At 35.7% G+C, this 19,460-nt stretch overlaps 1 protein-coding gene across 1 annotated transcript in view; it reads left to right on the forward strand.

The window, feature by feature from the left end:
- Positions 1–19,460, forward strand: part of RELN (reelin) — a 524,409-nt gene that overhangs the window by 151,812 nt on the left and 353,137 nt on the right. Inside the window, exon 3 of the mRNA XM_042964909.1 lies at positions 1,104–1,239. Within this exon, the coding sequence (XP_042820843.1) occupies positions 1,104–1,239 (136 nt within the window). The remainder of the gene's footprint in view (positions 1–1,103; positions 1,240–19,460) is intronic.

The raw sequence follows: 19,460 nt of genomic DNA on the forward strand, positions 1-19,460 counted from the left end.
CTTTGCCATGCTGTCATAGCATAGAATGTTGAACATCTTTTCATGTATTTGCCATCTGTGTATCTTTTGGTGAGGTGTCTATTCGTGTCTTTTGCCTATTTTTAAAAAATTGAGTTTATTTTCTTATTATTGAGTTATTGGTTAATATTTTATATATGAGGTAAACATAAGATAAATCATCTTATTAAAAAAAAAAGCATCCCCTGATAGTTCCGCTGGGAGCTGACCTGGTGCCCACAGCTCAGTCATGGTACTCTCATGTGGAATGTAAGCAGTTTTAGAGAATATCAACATAGGACAAGGCCACCTTTAAATTGATGGCTTGAGCCAAAACCCAGACCACTTTGTAATCATGTCTGAACACAGGCAGGCAAAATCAAGAACACGGTGCAAATCACAAAAATGACCATCTCTCTCTCTAAGCTAACATGACTGTGCTGCTTTTTTATCAGTCACAACTTTGGCCTATGCCATTCCTCATATCTCCCAGATAAAAATTATTAAGATACTCAGTGATAAAATTGTCCCACTTTCTGATAACACCAAATCCAGAAGCAAACCTACCTAACCCTGTAACCTCCCCAGCAAGATTAGGGAATCCCAGGATGCAGGACTTTCAGTACTAAAATCAGGAAATTCCCAGGACAGATAGATCACCATCCTCTCTTAAATAACTTAACACAAATACAAATATTTTAACAAGCCTTTGCTAACATCCTCTTACTGAGGTACTTCCCAGTTTCCAAGAATATTTGGTCTCATTTGCTGTAAACGCTTCCAATAAATCCAACCTCGTCATATTATAGGTGTGGTCCTGGTGGTCTTTGGTGATGGACTAAGACCAGTCCATAAAATCAAAGCAAAGAAAATACAATAGCAATGAAATTAGTAGATTGCTCCTTAACAAAAATGGTTTAAATGATGAATATCCTTCTAACAACAAAATGTGTTGTTAGAAAGTTGCAAAGCTTACAGGAAAGTCAAACAGCATGATGAATCTTAACATGAAAGAAAAAGGTCCAGAAACTCTTGTTAGTGTCATGGTAAGAAAGACTTTGTTTTATTTGTTTTTATGACAGCTTCCCTTCCTTTCTGTCTCTCAGGAATCATGTCTGACCACCAGTTTGGTAACCAGTTTATGTGCAGTGTGGTGGCCTCTCATGTGAGTCATCTGCCCACAACCAACCTCAGCTTCGTCTGGATTGCCCCACCTGCTGGCACTGGCTGCGTGAATTTCATGTAAGTACCAGAAGTGTCTGTGACTGTAGGGAAAGCAAATATACCTCTCATGGGATTACATATAGGGTAAGTATTTAAATGTAGTATTTCAACAAGGTTGACCTTAATTAAAGCCACTAATTTTGGTATCAAAAAGACTTCAAAACCATAAAAAAGGCAACTTTAGCAGTTTAATTTTGCGTATTTCTTTATACTTTAAGAGTTCTAGATTGGATTTTAGCTGACAAAAATATGGGACACCTGGATGGCTCAGTTGGTTAAGCATCCAACTTCAGCTCAGGTCATGATCTCATGGTTCGTGAGTTTGAGCCCTGTTATTGGTCTCTCTGCTGTCAGCACAGAGCCTGCTTCGAATCCATTGTTCCCCCCTCTCTCTCTGCCCCTACCTGGCTCATTCTCTTTCTCTCTGTCTGTCTCTCTAGATAGATAGATAGATAGATAGATAGATAGATAGATAGATAGATAGATAGATAGACAGATAGATACACAAGAAGATAAAAGTATGTGAAAAAGTCAAGGCAGTAGGGAAACAAAGTATAAAAACAAGTACAAAAAAGTGCCATGAGGCTCCATACATGTTTTGGAGAAAGATCTCAAATTTAGCTTTCAGCTTTATGGTCATTAGTGCCAAGAGAGAAATGGGATCAGTTAGGTGAGGTGGTAATGAGGAGTCAGGGAGTCTATAGAAACATAATGACTCTTTCATGTGCTTTCATTAAGAGGAAGCTGGGGAATGCAGTGAGCATTGTCCCAACAGCATCCTTAGATATTAACACTGCACAATGGTTCAAATGCTGTGACTTGTGACATCTCTCCGTGTAAACTATATCCCTAGCCCTGGCCCAGAATCACCAGTCCTTATATTTCATAGTCTTCTCTCTTTTTTTATGCCCTATATGTTTTTACTTCTAACGCATAATATACTTCATTTCTTTATTTATGTATGTCATTTATTGTCTGTCACTTCCTACTGAAATGGAAGTGCCTTGACAGCAAGAATTTTTTCTGTTTTGTTCACTGATTTGCCCCAACTGTCTAGAACAGTCACTGGCACACAGTAAACACCCACGAAATATTTGTTTAGTGGATGTGTAGGCCAATGGAATACAGCCAAAGGCAGTTCATAAATAGCTATTCTATGGACAGTCAGGCAAAACAGAGCTGGAAGGCATCTTGAATGGTTTTCGATTCTGAACCTTCTGCTCAAACAACAAAATTCCATAAAACCTGCATACTCTAAAATTCACCACTACCTTTCCTTCCCCTTTAAAAACATACAGTTCAATGTCAAGTGTTCCTATGGCTCCCGCATCACTGATTATATACTTCCTGTCTATCCCCTGGGTTACCCATGCTGCAAGCATCAGATTAATCCTACCCAGCTGATTGACATTTAATCCTATCATTTCTCCTTCGGAAAGTTTTTCATACTTGAGCCTTTTCCTTCCAGTACCTTTTGCTAAGATGATTACAGTAGCTTCCTAAATGATCTGTTCACCTCCAGCCTATCTCCTCCAGTCAATCCTGCACATTGCTGTCTAGTTAGTCTTCCTAAGGCACAACCTTGGTCACTCAAAACTTGGATACTTAAACCTCCTTTCTGAAAACCAGCCCTTTAGCTTGGGTTTGAAGAGTCTCCCCAGTCTAGCTGCTTATCATCTTCTCTCTTATCTTCCACCAGACGCACTTCCTGATAGGGCACAACTCCCTAAACATTCCTTGCTTTCCTTTAGCCCAGAATGATTTTTTCTCTCCACTCCAGTTATTAAAATCCTACCCATTGTTCAAGATCTGTTTAAAATGCCAACGCTTCCCTAAAGCTTTCTAAGACATCAACAACAGAAATGATGTGTACTGTTGCATTTTGCTTGTAACTCTATTATAATGCTGATTATATTTTACTATATACTTATTCGAGTTAATTTAATGCCTTTGTTATTAGATTAGATTGGACAGGGATACGTTTTTATTTCTTTGTGATTGCTGCCACAGTTTGTACAACATCTCACATATAGAAATCACAGAAAATGGCCCTTGAGATAAATGATGCTCAGTGTTCTCTTTTCCTTTAGTTTAATAGTGATCTCTGACTCTTTTGGCACATCCATCTTATTCACGTTGGCGCTATGAAGGATAATCTAAATTCTTGCTATGCATAACTTCTTCATTTAAAACAAGAATTACTTTTTTGAAAGCCGGAACACAAAATAAACCTGTGTCAGCAGTATACAACTGCCTGTTTCCAAATAGATGTAGTTTTGAATTGAATCTGTTTAAAACTGATATTTGATGGCTTCTGGCCTCAGTTCCCAGGGCATCAAACTCTATTTTCTTCTGAGAAGTAATTTAGGTAGTTTAAGTCTTAATGTTTTCTTAGAAAAATAATTTAGTCAGAAGTAATATTTATTGACTGAGAAGATGTTCCTATACTCTCATCCATATTTTCCAATAAAATTTGTTGATCTCTTTCTGATTAGTTTATGAGAGGGTACAGGAAAACTGAAGATCGAACTTGGATCACTGAAGTAATTTATCTGAGATTTTTTTAAACTCAAGTTGCAATCTTTTACCTTTATTTCTTTCTACAGTATTTTTGATGTGTTTAGTAGAGCTATATATAAGAGTTAGTTTCTGTAATTAGTATGTGCCCAGAAATACTTGAAGAGGATTGTTAATGTTCAACATTAACTCTGAGTATTAAACAAAAATAAAATAACACAACACCTGTGGCATTTGATTATAAATATACCGTGATTCTTTCTTTTCTGACTAATCCCCAAAATTAAAGCTATCATTTTTTAAGGTAAGAAGAATTATATTTTGGAAATGAAGCTTCAACTATGTTTATAAGCTTTTGTAATATGTTTTATGTAACTTTTACATGTTGTTAGTTAATTCATGTCATTAGCTAATTTTTCACATGTGTTTTCTTTTTTAATTGGGCTTTAAATCTCCCAAGGTCAGGAACTATGTACATAGTATTTTTATTTACCTAATAGTTCCTAATACTGAAACTATGGACAATAGAAGGTCCTCAATAAATATTTCTTTTTAAAAAAATTTTTAAGATTTTTAAAAATGTTTTTTATTTATTTATTTTGAGAGAGAGAGAAAGAGCATGAGGAGTGGAGGGACAGAGAGATAAGGAGAGAGAGAGAGAGTCACAAGCAGGCTCTGTGCTGACAGCTCAATGTGGGGCTCAATCTCACAAACTGTGAGATCATGACCCAAGCCGAAATCAAGCGTTGGACACTTAACCAACTGAGCCACTCAGGTGCCCCAATAAATATTTCTTACTAGCTAATAATGATATCATGTTTTATTGATCCCAAGGTATAGATTTTTCTTACATTTTGGGATCTCTGAACTATGGTTGTGTGTTACCTTTGATGGCATCTTACAACTGGCAGTCCTAATTTTATTTCTTAATATCTTACAATTGATGATGTCTTGGATTTGAAGAAAACCAAGGCAGCTAATATTTATCATTTATCCCCTACATGGTCTCTTTAAAGCTGGCAATTAAATTGATGCTGCACCCAGTTTAATAACCGGATATTAATACAGCAAATGTATAATGCATACTCTGTGATTTTAAAACCTAGTTCTCTGTTTAAAATTCTTTAAAGTTTATTTATTAATTTTGAGAGACAGAGAGAGAGAGAGAGAGAGAGAGCTGGGGAGGGGCAGAGAGAGGGTTCTGCCAAGCAGGCTCCACGTTTAGCATGGAGCATGACATGGGGCTCAATCTCACAACTGTGAGATCATGACCTGAGCCGAAACCAAGAGTCAGATGCTGAACTGACTGAGCCACCCAGATGCCCCTGCATTTAAAATTCTTCGAGGAAAAAATCCCCCTCATAAGAGTTATGGAACATTTGAACTAAAATCCAAGACTATTCTATAATGTTCTCTGTGTGCTTTTCCTAGAGAATTGGAAACAGCACACTGTCTGACTAAACCAGATTTCATTGATAAACCACTTAGCCACAAAGTCATTTGGGCCCATCTGTTTACTGCTTTTGTCGTTAAAAATAATCAAGCAAGAGACAGAGCAAAGGATGGCCTGAGGATGAAGTTGCTGGCTGTACTGGTACACATGTGGTAAATGGATCAGGAGCTGAAATTATTTTGTCATTAGTTTTACGATACCTGTTGATATCACTTACATTTTAAGTGATAATTTCACTCAGAGAACTGCTTAGTCTTCAGATCTTACATCAGTATGGTTTGTCTTTACTTTTATATTCGATTATTCTTGAGTGACTAGTAAGCCTTGAGTTTAAAGAGGCATTTAATTATCCAAACTTCTTGGATGTAAATCCCCTCCAAACATCCCAAGGTCAAGGTGGGGGTACAGAGAGAAGATGGAAGAGGAAGGAGGAGGAGGAGGAATAAGGAGATGGAGGAAAAGGAGGGAAGAGGCAAAAGTGTAGAGACATGACAAGGGAAAGAGGGAAGAAAGGAAGGACAGAGACCTTCCAGACATCTAACCCGAAAAGTGAGTGAGAAACTACCCGGGAAGAGCGGTTGTAAAATAACAACTGGAACATTAGTATTTTTGAAAACTACTGTTGTAAGTAGTTTACATCCTTTAATCCATGTTATTCTCACAGTAATTCCATGAGGTAGGTGCTGTTTTTATCTCAGTTTGCAGATGAGGAAATTGAAGTACTGAGGTGTTAAATAAATTGCCTAATGTAACTCACCCAGTGGTCGATACAGCCTGGATTCAGAAGGCAGGCCACTTTCAAGCAGGTGATTTTTGCTACTTCACTATAGTTGCCTCTAAAATGATCTCTTATCTATTTTATTATGATAAAACACCCATGGTATTGATACAATGAAAATTGTGTCAAATTGGTGGTTGGTATCAATGTCTCGCTCTTTTTTTTTTTAATATGAAATTTATTGTCAAATTGGTTTCCATACAACACCCAGTGCTCATCCCAACAGGTGCCCTCCTCAGTGCCCATCACCCACCCTCCCCTCCCTCCCACCCCCCATCAACTCTCAGTTTGTTCTCAGTTTTTAAGAGTCTCTCAAGGTTTGGCTCCCTCCCTAACTTTTTTTTCCTTCCCCTTCCCCGTGGTCTTCTGTTACGTTTCTGAGGATCCACATAAGAGTGAAAACATATGGTATCTGTCTTTCTCTGTATGACTTGTTCCACTTAGCATAACACTCTCAACGTCTCTCAAAATTAAAAAAAAATTTAAATGTTTAATTATTTTTGAGAGAGAGAGCAAGTGGGGCATGGGCAGAGAGAGAGGGTGACAGAGTATCCAAAGCAGGCTCTGCACTGACAGCAGCACGTTCAATGTGGGGCTCAAACTTGTGAACTGTGAGATCATACCCTGAACCCAAGTCAGATGCTCAACCAACTGAGCCACCCAGGTGCCCCAGCATCTCTCAGATTTTTTAAGTGGCCAACATGTGTTTCCTAGCCTCATTTTGAAACCTATCTCTATATGTAGAAATGTGGTAATATTATCTAGTTCATTCAAATATCGAGAGGCACCTTATTGTTTGTTTTAGTGCCAAAATATTTACTGAAAGTTTTTGAATCTTTTGAAAATGTTACTTAAAGTGAGCAAACACAGGGAAACTAATGACAAATCAGACATTGAAAACTAATATCTGGTCCATGAGTGTATGTGGGGGACAAGGGAATATCTGTGAGCATTCACTATGATTAAAGCACTATATTGGGCTCTTTTTCAAATATAAGAGGCACCTATTTAAATTTCTGCAATGTGGAGAGCACATTAGATTTATATGTCAAACCTGGGTTTGATTGTCATATGTATGATGGAGGTTCATTCTTTGGATGCTGATTCCATGTGATTCCTTATCATAAAGGGATTCCAGTAGGGAGGGAATGTGTGCATTATAAAGGCAAAACTTATCACTAGTAGATTTAAGTTTAATTGCTTGGGCAGAGATGCTAGCATCGTATTAGAATTAAAATGGAGCATAAAAGAAGATCATATTTGTGCCTGGATTAGTGACAACTTAACCATAAGTGAACTCTCTGAAAACTAAGAACAGAGTAGAATCAAGCAGTGTTCTATTTAAGATACTGGGGGTGCCTGGGTGGCTCAGTCAGTTGAGTGTCTCACTTCGGCTCGGGTCATGATCTCACGGTTTGTGAGTTCAAGCCCCACATCGGGCTCTGTGCTGACAGCTCGGAGCCTGGAGCCTGCTTCGGATTCTGTGTCTCCCTCTCTCTCTGCCCCTCCCTCACTCACACTCTGTCTCTCTCTCCTTCAAAAATAAATAAACATTAAAAAAATTAAAAAAAAAAAGATACTGAAGCCACAGCAGAGGATGAAGTCACCCAGCAAAGACGTACACAGGTGGACTGTACCTGAACCTTTGACATTTTAAGAGAAGATTTTCCTAGAAGACTCATTTTTAAAAAGTACACTAAACAAGGAAGCAAAAAAATCATTTTAAAAATTGAAGACACTAGCAGTTTCTGAATACTGGACAGGTTTGAAATAATACAGATGCAGAGATTTGAAGGGCTGCCTTGAGTGTATCTCAGAAGCCTTTAATTTTTGATGAGAGCCATTCCACTGTGTCTGGAGGATTCCCCGGAAAGATAGTATGGTTGCTCATTTATTTCCATCCATCAGAAGGAAACACCACAGATTTATTTGCCTTGTTATTTAAACATTTGAAATAAGATCAGGGACTCTCCCATGGGTGCATTTATTGGGAGTGCATTCACACCTACAGATAAGGATGCCAACAATTGATACATAGAAATGTTGCTTTGCTTTCTAGGTTTGCATAGCTTACTGCAAAAAGTAAATTACTTCTCATGTAAGGCTAAAATGATTGTATCCGTACTGTTCAATAAAACTAGATATGCTGTTTTCCATAGGAGAAATCTTATCTGTCTCTTAAGTCACAAGCCTCTGATTTCTTTCTGATGGTCTAGTTTTCCTTTCTAAACAGACATTTCCCAACTTGAGACAATTATTTCAGTGCTGTTCAAATATGTGCCTTTGAATGACAGAATAAAAAAAATATTATCTACCCTTAAAAGTGAATGGCCAGGGACCCTGATGGTTCTCACTTCCCTGTAGGTCCTGTTTTTCATCAAAGTTAAATAACCAATTAGGCTTGGACAAGGAGACAGTCTAAGTTCAGAGACTAATGTGTGTTTTTATTTATCAGTTTATCAACATTTTGGCAAATGAGGTCAAGATGCTTCCTGGGGATTTAAATTTAGGTAGTGTGATAAAATGTTGAGATAAAATATGTCTATTAATCTCCAGGAAGGTCTAAAGAAATTATTTACATTATATTAATTATACAACATATTTTAAAAATTTAACAGATATTCAAAAAGCCAAACTATTCCTTTTGTTTTAGCTGTTTCCTTCTCCCTTCCTGTCTCCTCATCCTTCCAAGAAACCACAGTGTAAACTGTCCTGGTTATGTTAGAGCAGTTTACTGGGATTTCATATGACACTTTTCTTTGTATCAGAATCATAAGACTATTGGCAAAGTAAACCTACTTTACAGTAAGAAAATTTTTCTATTTCACTGATCAATTTGTTTAGGGTCCAGAGATGGACCTACATTTGTGGAATTCTGCCCCATAGCAAATAGTTGTTAGTGAATTTGTTCTTTTTCTTTAATCTCTGCTTGTTTTTTCCTTTCAGATAGAAATATTTGTTTTTCCAAATGTTAGGTCTAGAAGCAAAACCAAACCAAATAAACATAAAAAACCAAGCCTATAGCAAACACATCCCTTTGCCCTGTCCTTCCCTTCATGGCATGGAATCATACCCTAGTGGAGGGTACTTAAGTAGATGGACTTTGGAATCCACAAGATTACAAGGCCTTGCTGTTGAGATGGGATTACTACTGCACCTGGCACTTACTACCTGAAATCACATGGAGCATTTGTGAGAGCAAAAAGACCCAAGTTGGTAAATCTAAAAGCTTTATGTATTACAATTACTAGCGGTTTTGTCTGTATCTAAGAGAAATTTCTTAAATGAGTTGTGGGCAGAGATTTGTGTACTTCTTCGTTAGTAGAATGGATGAGACCAGTTTTAAGGCCTCACGTGTGAAATTAATATTTTCTCTTCAAATTGCCTATGCAGTCCAAAATAGTGATGACAAAGATGTCTGGGAAACAGGTGAATAATTTTTTCTCATGGCAGCAACAACTCCGTGGTTTGCCAATACAGTGACTCAGATAACGTATACCAGAGCAAGATTTTATTTAGCTCTGCTTTTAGTAAAATCTCTGAATATTAAGGCATTATTGCAAACATGAAATAGAATTTTGATTGCTTCTTCCAGGTAAGAATTTTTTGAAGAACTTATCTTGTCTACTGTGACTTACTTGGACATATATACCTTGATTTATTGTGTTTCACTTTATTGCACTCAACAGATACTGTGATTTTTTTTAAATGTTTATTTATTTTTGAGAGAGCTTGTGTGGGGGAGGGGACAGGATCCCAGGCAGGCTCTGCACTTAAAATAGTGAGCCCTATGTGGGGCTCAGACTTTTAAAATTGAAGGCTTGTGGCAACCTTGCAATGAATAAATCTACCAGAGCCATTTTTCCAACAGCATTTGCTCAATTCATGTCTGTGTCATATTTTGGTAGTTCTTGCAATATTTCAAACTTCATTATTATTATGTGTTTGTTATGGTGATCTGTAATCAGTGATTATGACTTTCTGAGAGCTCAGATGATGGTTAGCATTTTTTAGCAATAAAGTTTTTTTAAATTAAATATGCACTTTTTTAAGGCATAAGGCTATGCACACTTAATAGACTACACTACAGTGTAAACATAACTTTTGTATGAGCTGGAAAACCAAAAACTCATTGACTCATTTATTGTGGTATTTGCTTTATTGCCGTGGTCTGGAACCAAATCTGTAAATATGTCCATGGTATGTCTGTATGTGTATGTTTATTATTTATGTTTATATTTATATACAGACATAACTGTATATACATATGTCTGCATAAATACAGAAACACACACATATATTCTAAAATTTGTTTAGAACTGTACTTTCTAACGTGATAGCTACAAGGCACATGTGGCTATTTTAATTTAAATTAATTCAAGTTAAATAAAATAAAAAATTCAGTTCCTCAGTTGCACTAGCCACATTTCAAGGTTTCAGTAGTCATATATGTCTAGTGACTATTCTGCTAGACAGCACAGATCAAGAACATTTTCGTCATTACAGAAAGTTTTAATATGTAGCACTGAGAGAATCTTTTTTAAAATTTATTTTTATTTAATTAATCAATTAATTAATTAATTTTAAGTAAAATCTATGCCACATTTGGGGCTTGAACTCAAAACCCTGCAATCAAGAGTGTTACATTCTACTGACTGAGCCAGCCAGATGCCCCGGCACTGAGAGAATCTAATGAATTATCTTTTCCTCTAATGTTACCTTAACATTTCCAGGATGTAACCATGTACTTCAAAGGCCATATAAAAAAAAGTAAAGTAAAGCTAAGATTTTGCAATGGTCCTGTGAATGTAAAACATCATAACTGCTAACCTGACCAAGCAGGGCAGTTTTATGTCAAAAGCTACCTGTCCATTTCAATTTTGTTCATTAAGGCAGAAATTTATATGGACCTTCACTTTATGGGGAATGGTATGGCAAGAGTGATAGATGGGGATCCCTTCTGGTTACCTTCTTGTACAGTGCTCAGGGCTTAGGGCTACCTTTTGACTGTGCTAGGCTAAGGCACTATTCTTCCTCTCCCTGCCCCCACCCCTGGGTCTCAGTCCCTGATCCCACTCTGCCAATCCCCGCATCCCCTGCCACAGTGTTTTAAGTTCCAGGCCTTATCAAATATGTCTTCACCTGATGAAAATTTACCACCATGTGCCTAATATTCAAAATTAGCTTGTCTAGAATGCTAATCATTAATATGAAAGTAAGTGAAAATGAAATCTGCAATACCATTAGATGATGATGATGGTGATGATGATGATGGTGATGATAGTAGTAGTAGTAAAGGTAGCACCTTCCATTCAGTGAGCACCTGGGTAGCAGGCAACCTACTCAGTTCCTGTCCTTTCCTAGAACCACTTTTACTGAAGGAAGAGCTTGAAGAAGAAATGTTTTCATCCAAAACATGTCCTTTTAGCTGCCATCCCATATTGCCATTTTGTGTCACTTTTAAAATAGTAATTATGAAGATAGTATAGCAACTTGAGAGGTGTTTGGAGTAGTAAGTGATAAAAACATAAATAAGTTTCTGTTTCAAACACATTAAAATTATGTTTGTAGAGGACTTCTGGCTTCGTGGGAGACTGAGCTGGCATGACAGAAACTCTTTCTATTAAAATCACATAGAAACTTTAGAAAAGTGAGTAAACATTATATATACACACACGTATATGTGTGTGTGTGTGTGTGTGTGTGTGTGTGTGTGTGTGTGTGTATACACAAAACTGGTTTGAAAGGAAGTGAAGACACGAGCTGCCAGAAGAAAGGAGAGGCATTAAAACTGGATCAGGAAGTGGAAGCAGACATCACAATGGCCTACAGGTATTTTACACCTGGATTTAGGTCCTAGGCCTGGAGTTTTAACCTAAGTGGGATCTGAAGCTATTGCTGTGAGCAAAGACAGCAAGAGAAAGAGAGGGAGCTGGCCCTGGGCCCAGTGCATGAGCCTGAAGCTTCAAAGTATTATCCAACCCTGTCTGGGAAAACAGCAAAGCTTGTCATGTGACTGAGGTAAAGTAAATCACTTATGAGAAACTAAAATTCTCAGTGAGTAAGGAGTCTGACTTTACATTATTAACCTGGTACAGAACATCACATGGAAGTTTTAGAAGGAGAGAATAGAAGGAATGAGGACAGACATATTTGAAGAGATAATGGTGGAGAACTTTTTAGAATTAAGGAAGATGTGAGTCTTTTCTGTCTGTGACATAAATAAAGTTAGCACTGATATAGATCATAGTCAAATTTCAGAGTGTCCAAGAGAAAATCTCAAAGACAACCAAAGAGAAAAGGTAGATTTTCTGTAATTTTAGTCTGGCAGTGGTTTTTTCATCAGCAACAAGAGATGCCAGGAGACAATGGCACAGTATTTTCAGAGTGGTGAAGGAAATTAATTGTCATCATAGAGTTCTGTACCTATCACTCAGGCATGAAAAACAGAATAAAGACATTTAAAAAAAAAAGGTTTGATATTTTTAGCATACACAGAAACAGCTTTTAAAGCAAGACTTTAAAGGATGTGCTTTAATGGGGTGCCTGGGTGGCTCAGTTGGCTGAACGTCTGACTGGCTCAGGTCATGATCTAGCAGTTCATGATTTCGAGCTCCTAGTTGGGCTTTGTGTTGACAGCTCAGAGCATGGAGCCTGCATCAGATTCTTTATCCCTCTCTCTGCCTCTCCGCCACTCACACCCTGTCTCTGTCTCTCAGAAATAAATAAAAAGTTGAAAAAAAATTCAAAAAAAAAAAAAAAAGTACCTGGAGGGCTCAGTCAGTTGAGTGTCTGACTCTTGGTTTCAGCTCAAGTCATGATCTCACAGTTCGTGAGTTTGAGCTCCACTTTGGGCTCCGCACTGACAGTGTGGACCCTGCTTGGGATTCTCTCTCTCCCTGTCTCTCAAAATAAAATAAATAAACTTTTAAAAGATAATAATAAAGGATGTACTTTAGTAAAAAGAAAACAAACTCAGAAGAAAGGTGTGGGATGTAGGAAATTATGTTGTGATGCAATAATTAATAATAATTAGTAAGCACATTAGAAATTTCAAACAAGCATTGAATACATAAATAAATTTATATATAAAACATACACCAATAAGTATTTTCAGATAGAATTTAATGGCAAATAATAACTAAAATATTAAGCAACATGAATGTGTGAGTTGGAGGAAGGAGGGAAATCAGTATTAAAGTTTTCTAAGGTTCTCTAGTTATTCTGGAAGAAGGTTGTAGACTCAATGATTTTTGTTAAAAACATAAATTATTGAATAGAAATAGAAGTATAACTTCCAAAATAGGGGAGGGATTGGGAAACAGATTAAAGAAAACGTAATCCCTCAAAAGAAAGGAAAGAAGGTTAACTTCAAAAGCATAGAAATGTAAAGTGTAAGATAATATGAATAAGTGTATAGTTGACCCTTGAACAGCACAGGGGTTAGGGGCACCAGTCCCCTATATGGTCGAAAATCCACGTGTAACTTCTGACTCCCCTAGAACTTAACTGCTAATAGCCTACTGTTGATCAGAAGTCTTGCTGATAACAAACAGTAGATTAAAACATTTTGTATATTATATGTATTAAACACTGTATTCTTACAATGAAAATAAGCCAGAGAAAAGAAAATGTTATTAAGAAAATCATAAGGAAGATAAAAAATATTTATAGTACTGTAATGTGTTTACAAAAATTCCCCATATAAGTGTACCTGCACGGTTCAAACCCATGCTGCTCCAGGAACAACTGCACATACATATTTACAATAAATATAAATAGACTATATTCACCAGTTAATACACTTTGACTTTCAAAATGCAATTTCAAAAATCTAGCAATGTACTTATTCCAAGAGACAAACCTAAAGATAATAACACAATAACACTGAAAGTAAAGAGATAGAAGAAGTATACCAGACAAATACTAACAAAAAGGAAGGAACACTATATGAATTCCAAACAAAATAAGTAAAAAGGAATAGTATTAGGGATAAAAATTAGGGGTAATTTCTTAAGGACAAAATAACATTCATATAAATAAAGGTGAAGCAAAATGCAGAATGGAAAACTGCCTTTGAGGTAGCAAGATACTGAATACATATTTTTCTAATATTTCAAATCCAATAGTATTATAAAATTATTTGGACAAAAAGTATTTGTTGAATGGATGAATGAATACATATGTACATAAATGAAAAATTGCAAGAATGCAAAAATGTACCAGATGACTGTGTGTTAGAGAATTAGGATTTATACTATGCTATTTAAACCTCCAAACATTGCTCTGATGACAGGTAGCTTTATATTGTAACATTTTAGGCACTCTGGAAATAACAATTTGGCACTTAACAAAACTTTATCAATAATTTAAAATTCTTATTTTGTAATTTTTCTCTAATTCAAGTGATATTTTATTATATTAAATTCTTCTAAATAATAATTTTGATATCTTAGCCATGTTGGAATACAATATTCCTATCATTAATTAAGCTAAATGAGGTATTTCCTGCTTTTGAATGTTATTTAGATTAGCATAAAATATAAAGGTTAATATTATTAATAGTATTTTTTTAATTGAAAGGCCCAAGTTCATGTAAAACTTTTTTTAATAAAATTTTTTTAATAAACACAGTTTGAGGAAAATTTAAACCACATATTTTCTGGATTTTGAGATAACCTTTTTATCATTACATCAGTTCATATTCAAAAATTGTCTTATTTAGGACTGAGGAAAAAATGTTAATACTATTTGCATCTCCGTTTTAGCACTTCACAACAATGAGGTCAGGTTTGGTTACCCATATTGACAAGTCCTAAGCTGGAAACAAAAATACGTTAGTCAAATGTCCTCCATTTGTTCCCACTCTGAGTATTTAGAGAAGGGATTAGGAATAATGTGAACATATTAGTTATCTGGGCTGACATGTATTTCAAAGAGCAAAGTCCAAAAATATTATACCAATGATAAACAGTAGAAATGCTTCTAATTAAAAATGTTCACCGTAGTTGCAAAGGAGCTAAGATGGTAGGTCCCTTAATCAACCTCTGGTTTTAACTTAAGCAAATATATTGAAAGTATGGCTGTAAAGCTAAGCTACATAAGCCTTTCTTCTAAATCCGCCTGCAGGCATTAATGCTCAGATTTGAGATGGCATCCTTATTTGCTAAGTGCAAAGATGGTTACAAAAGAGCTTTTCTCACTTTGAGGATAAAAGCTAAAGTATTCTTTAATTTTGGTTACTGCCCGGCTCATCTTAGCACCATAATAGTTATTTGGCTCAAAACCAAAAAGTAGCAATACAGTGCTTACATGTCTATGGATCAAAATTAGATGAAAAATTGCTGTTTCTCATCTCCAAAGCTATTTGCTGCACATTTTATAACCCTCAAGATGCCTTTTGTAATATGTGATAACAGAGCCAACTGCGGCATCTGCCTGGAAAGAGATTACTTTAATTATGGACTCAATGTCCTATTTTCTGCAAGTGATCCCCAGAGACAGGCTTCCTGCCGGAGGAGAGGTGCAAGGATGCACATTAAAGCCTACACATCAACCACGAAGGGGTGGAGAAAGTGAGACAAGGACACCCATAAACCTCCTTCATTTTCCTAGTCTGTGATGTGATGGAAGAGTCTATAGTGATAGGTTTTTAATTATTCTAGCATCTGTTGTTATGGACTTCTGATGGTAAGGGCAAGATGAGCTTATAAAAAAAGAGCAGAACCTTCGACAAGTCTGAGAAGGAAATAGACTGTATTAAAAAGCTTTGGTAAAACATAATTTCCTTTCAAGCTTTCCTTCCAAACTGAAAAATGTATGTGCTATATCAGTTACTTGCTCTCATATTATAAGAGAGTGAAGCTAAGTGGCTTTCTTGTCAACCCCAATTCTGGATAACACATCAAGTGCCTCATTATTAAGAATTCATTTGCTATTCAGTATAATAGAGCTGCTCATAATGAATTTCATTTATAATCAGTGTGTATGTCTTATGTATTTCCATGGAAGTTCTTTATAATTTAACATTGATTTAACATTATGAGTGGACACTTAAAGCAAATTGTTACCTTGTTCGTATTAATTATAGAATTAGATTCCTTGATGAATAGCGTTTTTGAGAATGAATGTGTGGGCTTTCTTTTTAAAAGCATAGCACACACTCACATAGGATATTTGGGATTTCATCTGATTTCTCAAAATGTATAAGCATATTTTGCATTTTTTAAAAGATGGGGGATTATAGAAGAGCAACCATGGGAATTAATTTTAAACTTCAAAAGAGGAATTTAAGGGATTTGGCATGGAATCATTTTCTATGGGGGAGGGAAAGATGGAATGGAAAAATGTACCTACAATCATATTAGGTGAAAACATCAAGTCTTTTAAGTATTATACCTATGACTTTCATTATTTTCTGGTGTTAAAATGAAGTGCTATTAATATTTATATACTTTGATAAAGAAATAAAATATATGTTTGGGCATTTTAAATGGTAAAATTTAACTCTAAAATATTAAAATGAAATATTTGATATCTTTCAGACTTTCTAATTTATAATAAATACCACATTGGAGAAATTTTTAAATGTATGTCCAAAGGGACAGTTCTGTAGAGGTTTCTGTATTGTATATCCGGTAGATAAACAATCAAATCTATATTATCTATGTATCATCAGAACTTAGAAGAATGTTTAGTATTTGTTTCCATTTAAAGATCTTGGATATAAGAAATTAAAGTAATATTTGTGGACTTTAGGAAAAATAAAAGCCTATTAGAAGATGCTTAGAAGGTAAATAACTGTACTGTTATACTGTTATCAGTTCAAGGAAAGTAATCCCTGATTTTTTAATTTTATATTTTGCTGTTAAAGCACAGCTTGCTTTATTCAATGTAATAGATCTTAAATATGTTATGCAATCAGAATTCCCATACAAATGAACAGCAAGGGGAGATTTCTGAATGGTTCCTTTGGAGCATGACAGGATGACTTCTTTAAAGATCAAAGAGAACCAGAATTTTCTCTGAAAGAGTATTTATTCTGTAATTTCAATTCTATACTGCACTTTGGCAACTCCAAATCAGACATTTTTTTAAAATTATTTTTTAATCTCAGGTTGTTTGGAATCTATATATTTGGTGTGTATATACATATATATGCATATATATACCTATATATATATACACACACATATATATACATACACATATACACATACACATACATACATACATACATATATATACACACATTTATATACTGATATACTTTTTTCCCTGCCAACTGTCTCTTTTAGACATTCTGTCTTCTGAGTTTGTTTTTTAGTAAAAATGTCAAGTTAAATATTTTTGGCTTTCTGTATTTCATGTTTTGGTCAGAATGCAAAATACCTTTATTTGGACTTAGAATTTAAAATAACAGTAAACAAATATATGCTGCAAACAGACTTTGTTCTTCACATTTAAACTTGACAGTAAATACTACTTCCTTTTAAATGTTTAAATTCATTTTACTTTCTGGTTGTGAAAGTAATATTTCACAAGAAAAAACATTTAAAGATTGAAGAAAAACGTTTAAAACTACAGCTAAGCAAATACCTATGTATATACACACATGCATTCATATTGACTCTTGCTCCTGTGTGCACACATGCATGTGTGTGTGCAGACACACACATACACATCACACACACACACACACACACACACACACACACAAAGTTCCTTGTCCCAGAAATAAGAACAGTAAGTATCTTGGAGTATATTTCATTAGACGTATGTATGTATTCAATTTTATTTTATTTTATTTATTTTTTTTAATTTTTTTAATTTTTATTTTTGAGACAGAGAGAGACAGAGCATGAACGGGGGAGGGTCAGAGAGAGAGGGAGACACAGAATCTGAAGCAGGCTCCAGGCTCTGAGCTGTCAGCACAGAGCCCGACGTGGGGCTTGAACTCACGGACCGTGAGATCATGACCCCAGCCGAAGTCGGACGCTTAACCGACTGAGCCACCCAGGCGCCCCAATTTTATTTTTTTCATAACTTTGGACTCTATCATGCATTCCATTTCATAATCTAGCTTTGTTTTAAAACCTAACAGTACATTTTAAGTGTTTTTCTAATAAACATCCATCTACAACATCATCTGGATAGTATTCTATTTTATGTCTGTACTATAATGTATTTAATCAATTCCTTATTTGTGGGCATTTTGCTTGTTTCCTATGTTCACTATTTTACCAGCTTTATAATGAACAATCTTGTAGCTAATACTCTTTGCACACTCCTAATTATGAAAGCCTATTATTTTCATAGTAGTGTTAGCTATGAAGTCAACCTGATTAAAATAAAACTATATTGCGTATTTGTGTTAAGACCAGCATTACAAAGACTAATATGGTGGTTTACTTTTTCAACTTTTAACAGTAAGAGTCCTTTATGATAATGTTTGAGAGTTATTCATAGGTTAAGATAAATGCCAGTTTCCTTATCATTGTTCTAATACTTAATCATCACTTAAGAAGGCTGTCTCTTCTATTATGCTAAGTGAAATAAGTCAGAGAAAGACAAATACCATATGCTTTCACTCATATGTGGAATTTAAGAAACAAAACAGATGCACATAGGGAAAAAAAGAGAGAGGCAAACCAGAAAACAGACTCTTAACTGTAGAGAACAAACTGAGGGTTGCTGGAGGGGAGGTGAGTGGGGGGATGGGTTAAATGGGTGATGGGCATTAAGGAGGGTGCTTGTAGTGATGAGCACTGGGTGTTGTATGTAAATGATGAATCACTAAATCCTACTCTCCTGAAACTAGTATTACACTTTATGTTAACTGAAATTTAATCAAAACTTGAAAAAAAAACTGTCTCATTTTGCAACATTTTCTGTTCCATTGTTAAATTTTAATAAATGCCTTTTAAAAGTCTGTTTTTTTAAGTTTAGTTGAAAAGCAACACATTGTGTCTGCTTTCAAAGCTCCCTAGAGGGGCGCCTGGGTGGCTCACTGGGGCGCCTGGGTGGCTCAGTCGGTTAAGCGTCCGACTTCGGCTCAGGTCATGATCTCACGGTCCGTGAGTTCAAGCCCCACGTCGGGCTCTGTGCTGACTGCTCAGAGCCTGGAGCCTGTTTCGGATTCTGTGTCTTCCTCTCTCTCTGACCCTCCCCCATTCATGCTCTGTCTCTCTCTGTCTCAAAAATAAATAAACGTTAAAAAATTTAAAAAAAAAAAAAGCTCCCTAGAATACATGGCCTTGCAACTAACTAGTCAGTAGTGAGTGAACCCCTTAATGTTTATGTTTAAAAAAAATCTTTGTTTTAGCTCTATAATTTGATTGTAGCATTCCCATAGAGAATGTATATTCCACTAGTAAACAAGAATTTGCTTTATTATATTATATAAATATTCACTGTCTAAAGTCCCAGTTATTTAATGATTATAGGCCGGTAGTAGAGCCTTTAAGACTATCACAAGTGGTAACAGCTACA

Source organism: Panthera tigris, chromosome A2 (assembly GCF_018350195.1).
Source record: "Panthera tigris isolate Pti1 chromosome A2, P.tigris_Pti1_mat1.1, whole genome shotgun sequence".
Classification (NCBI taxonomy): domain Eukaryota; kingdom Metazoa; phylum Chordata; class Mammalia; order Carnivora; family Felidae; genus Panthera; species Panthera tigris.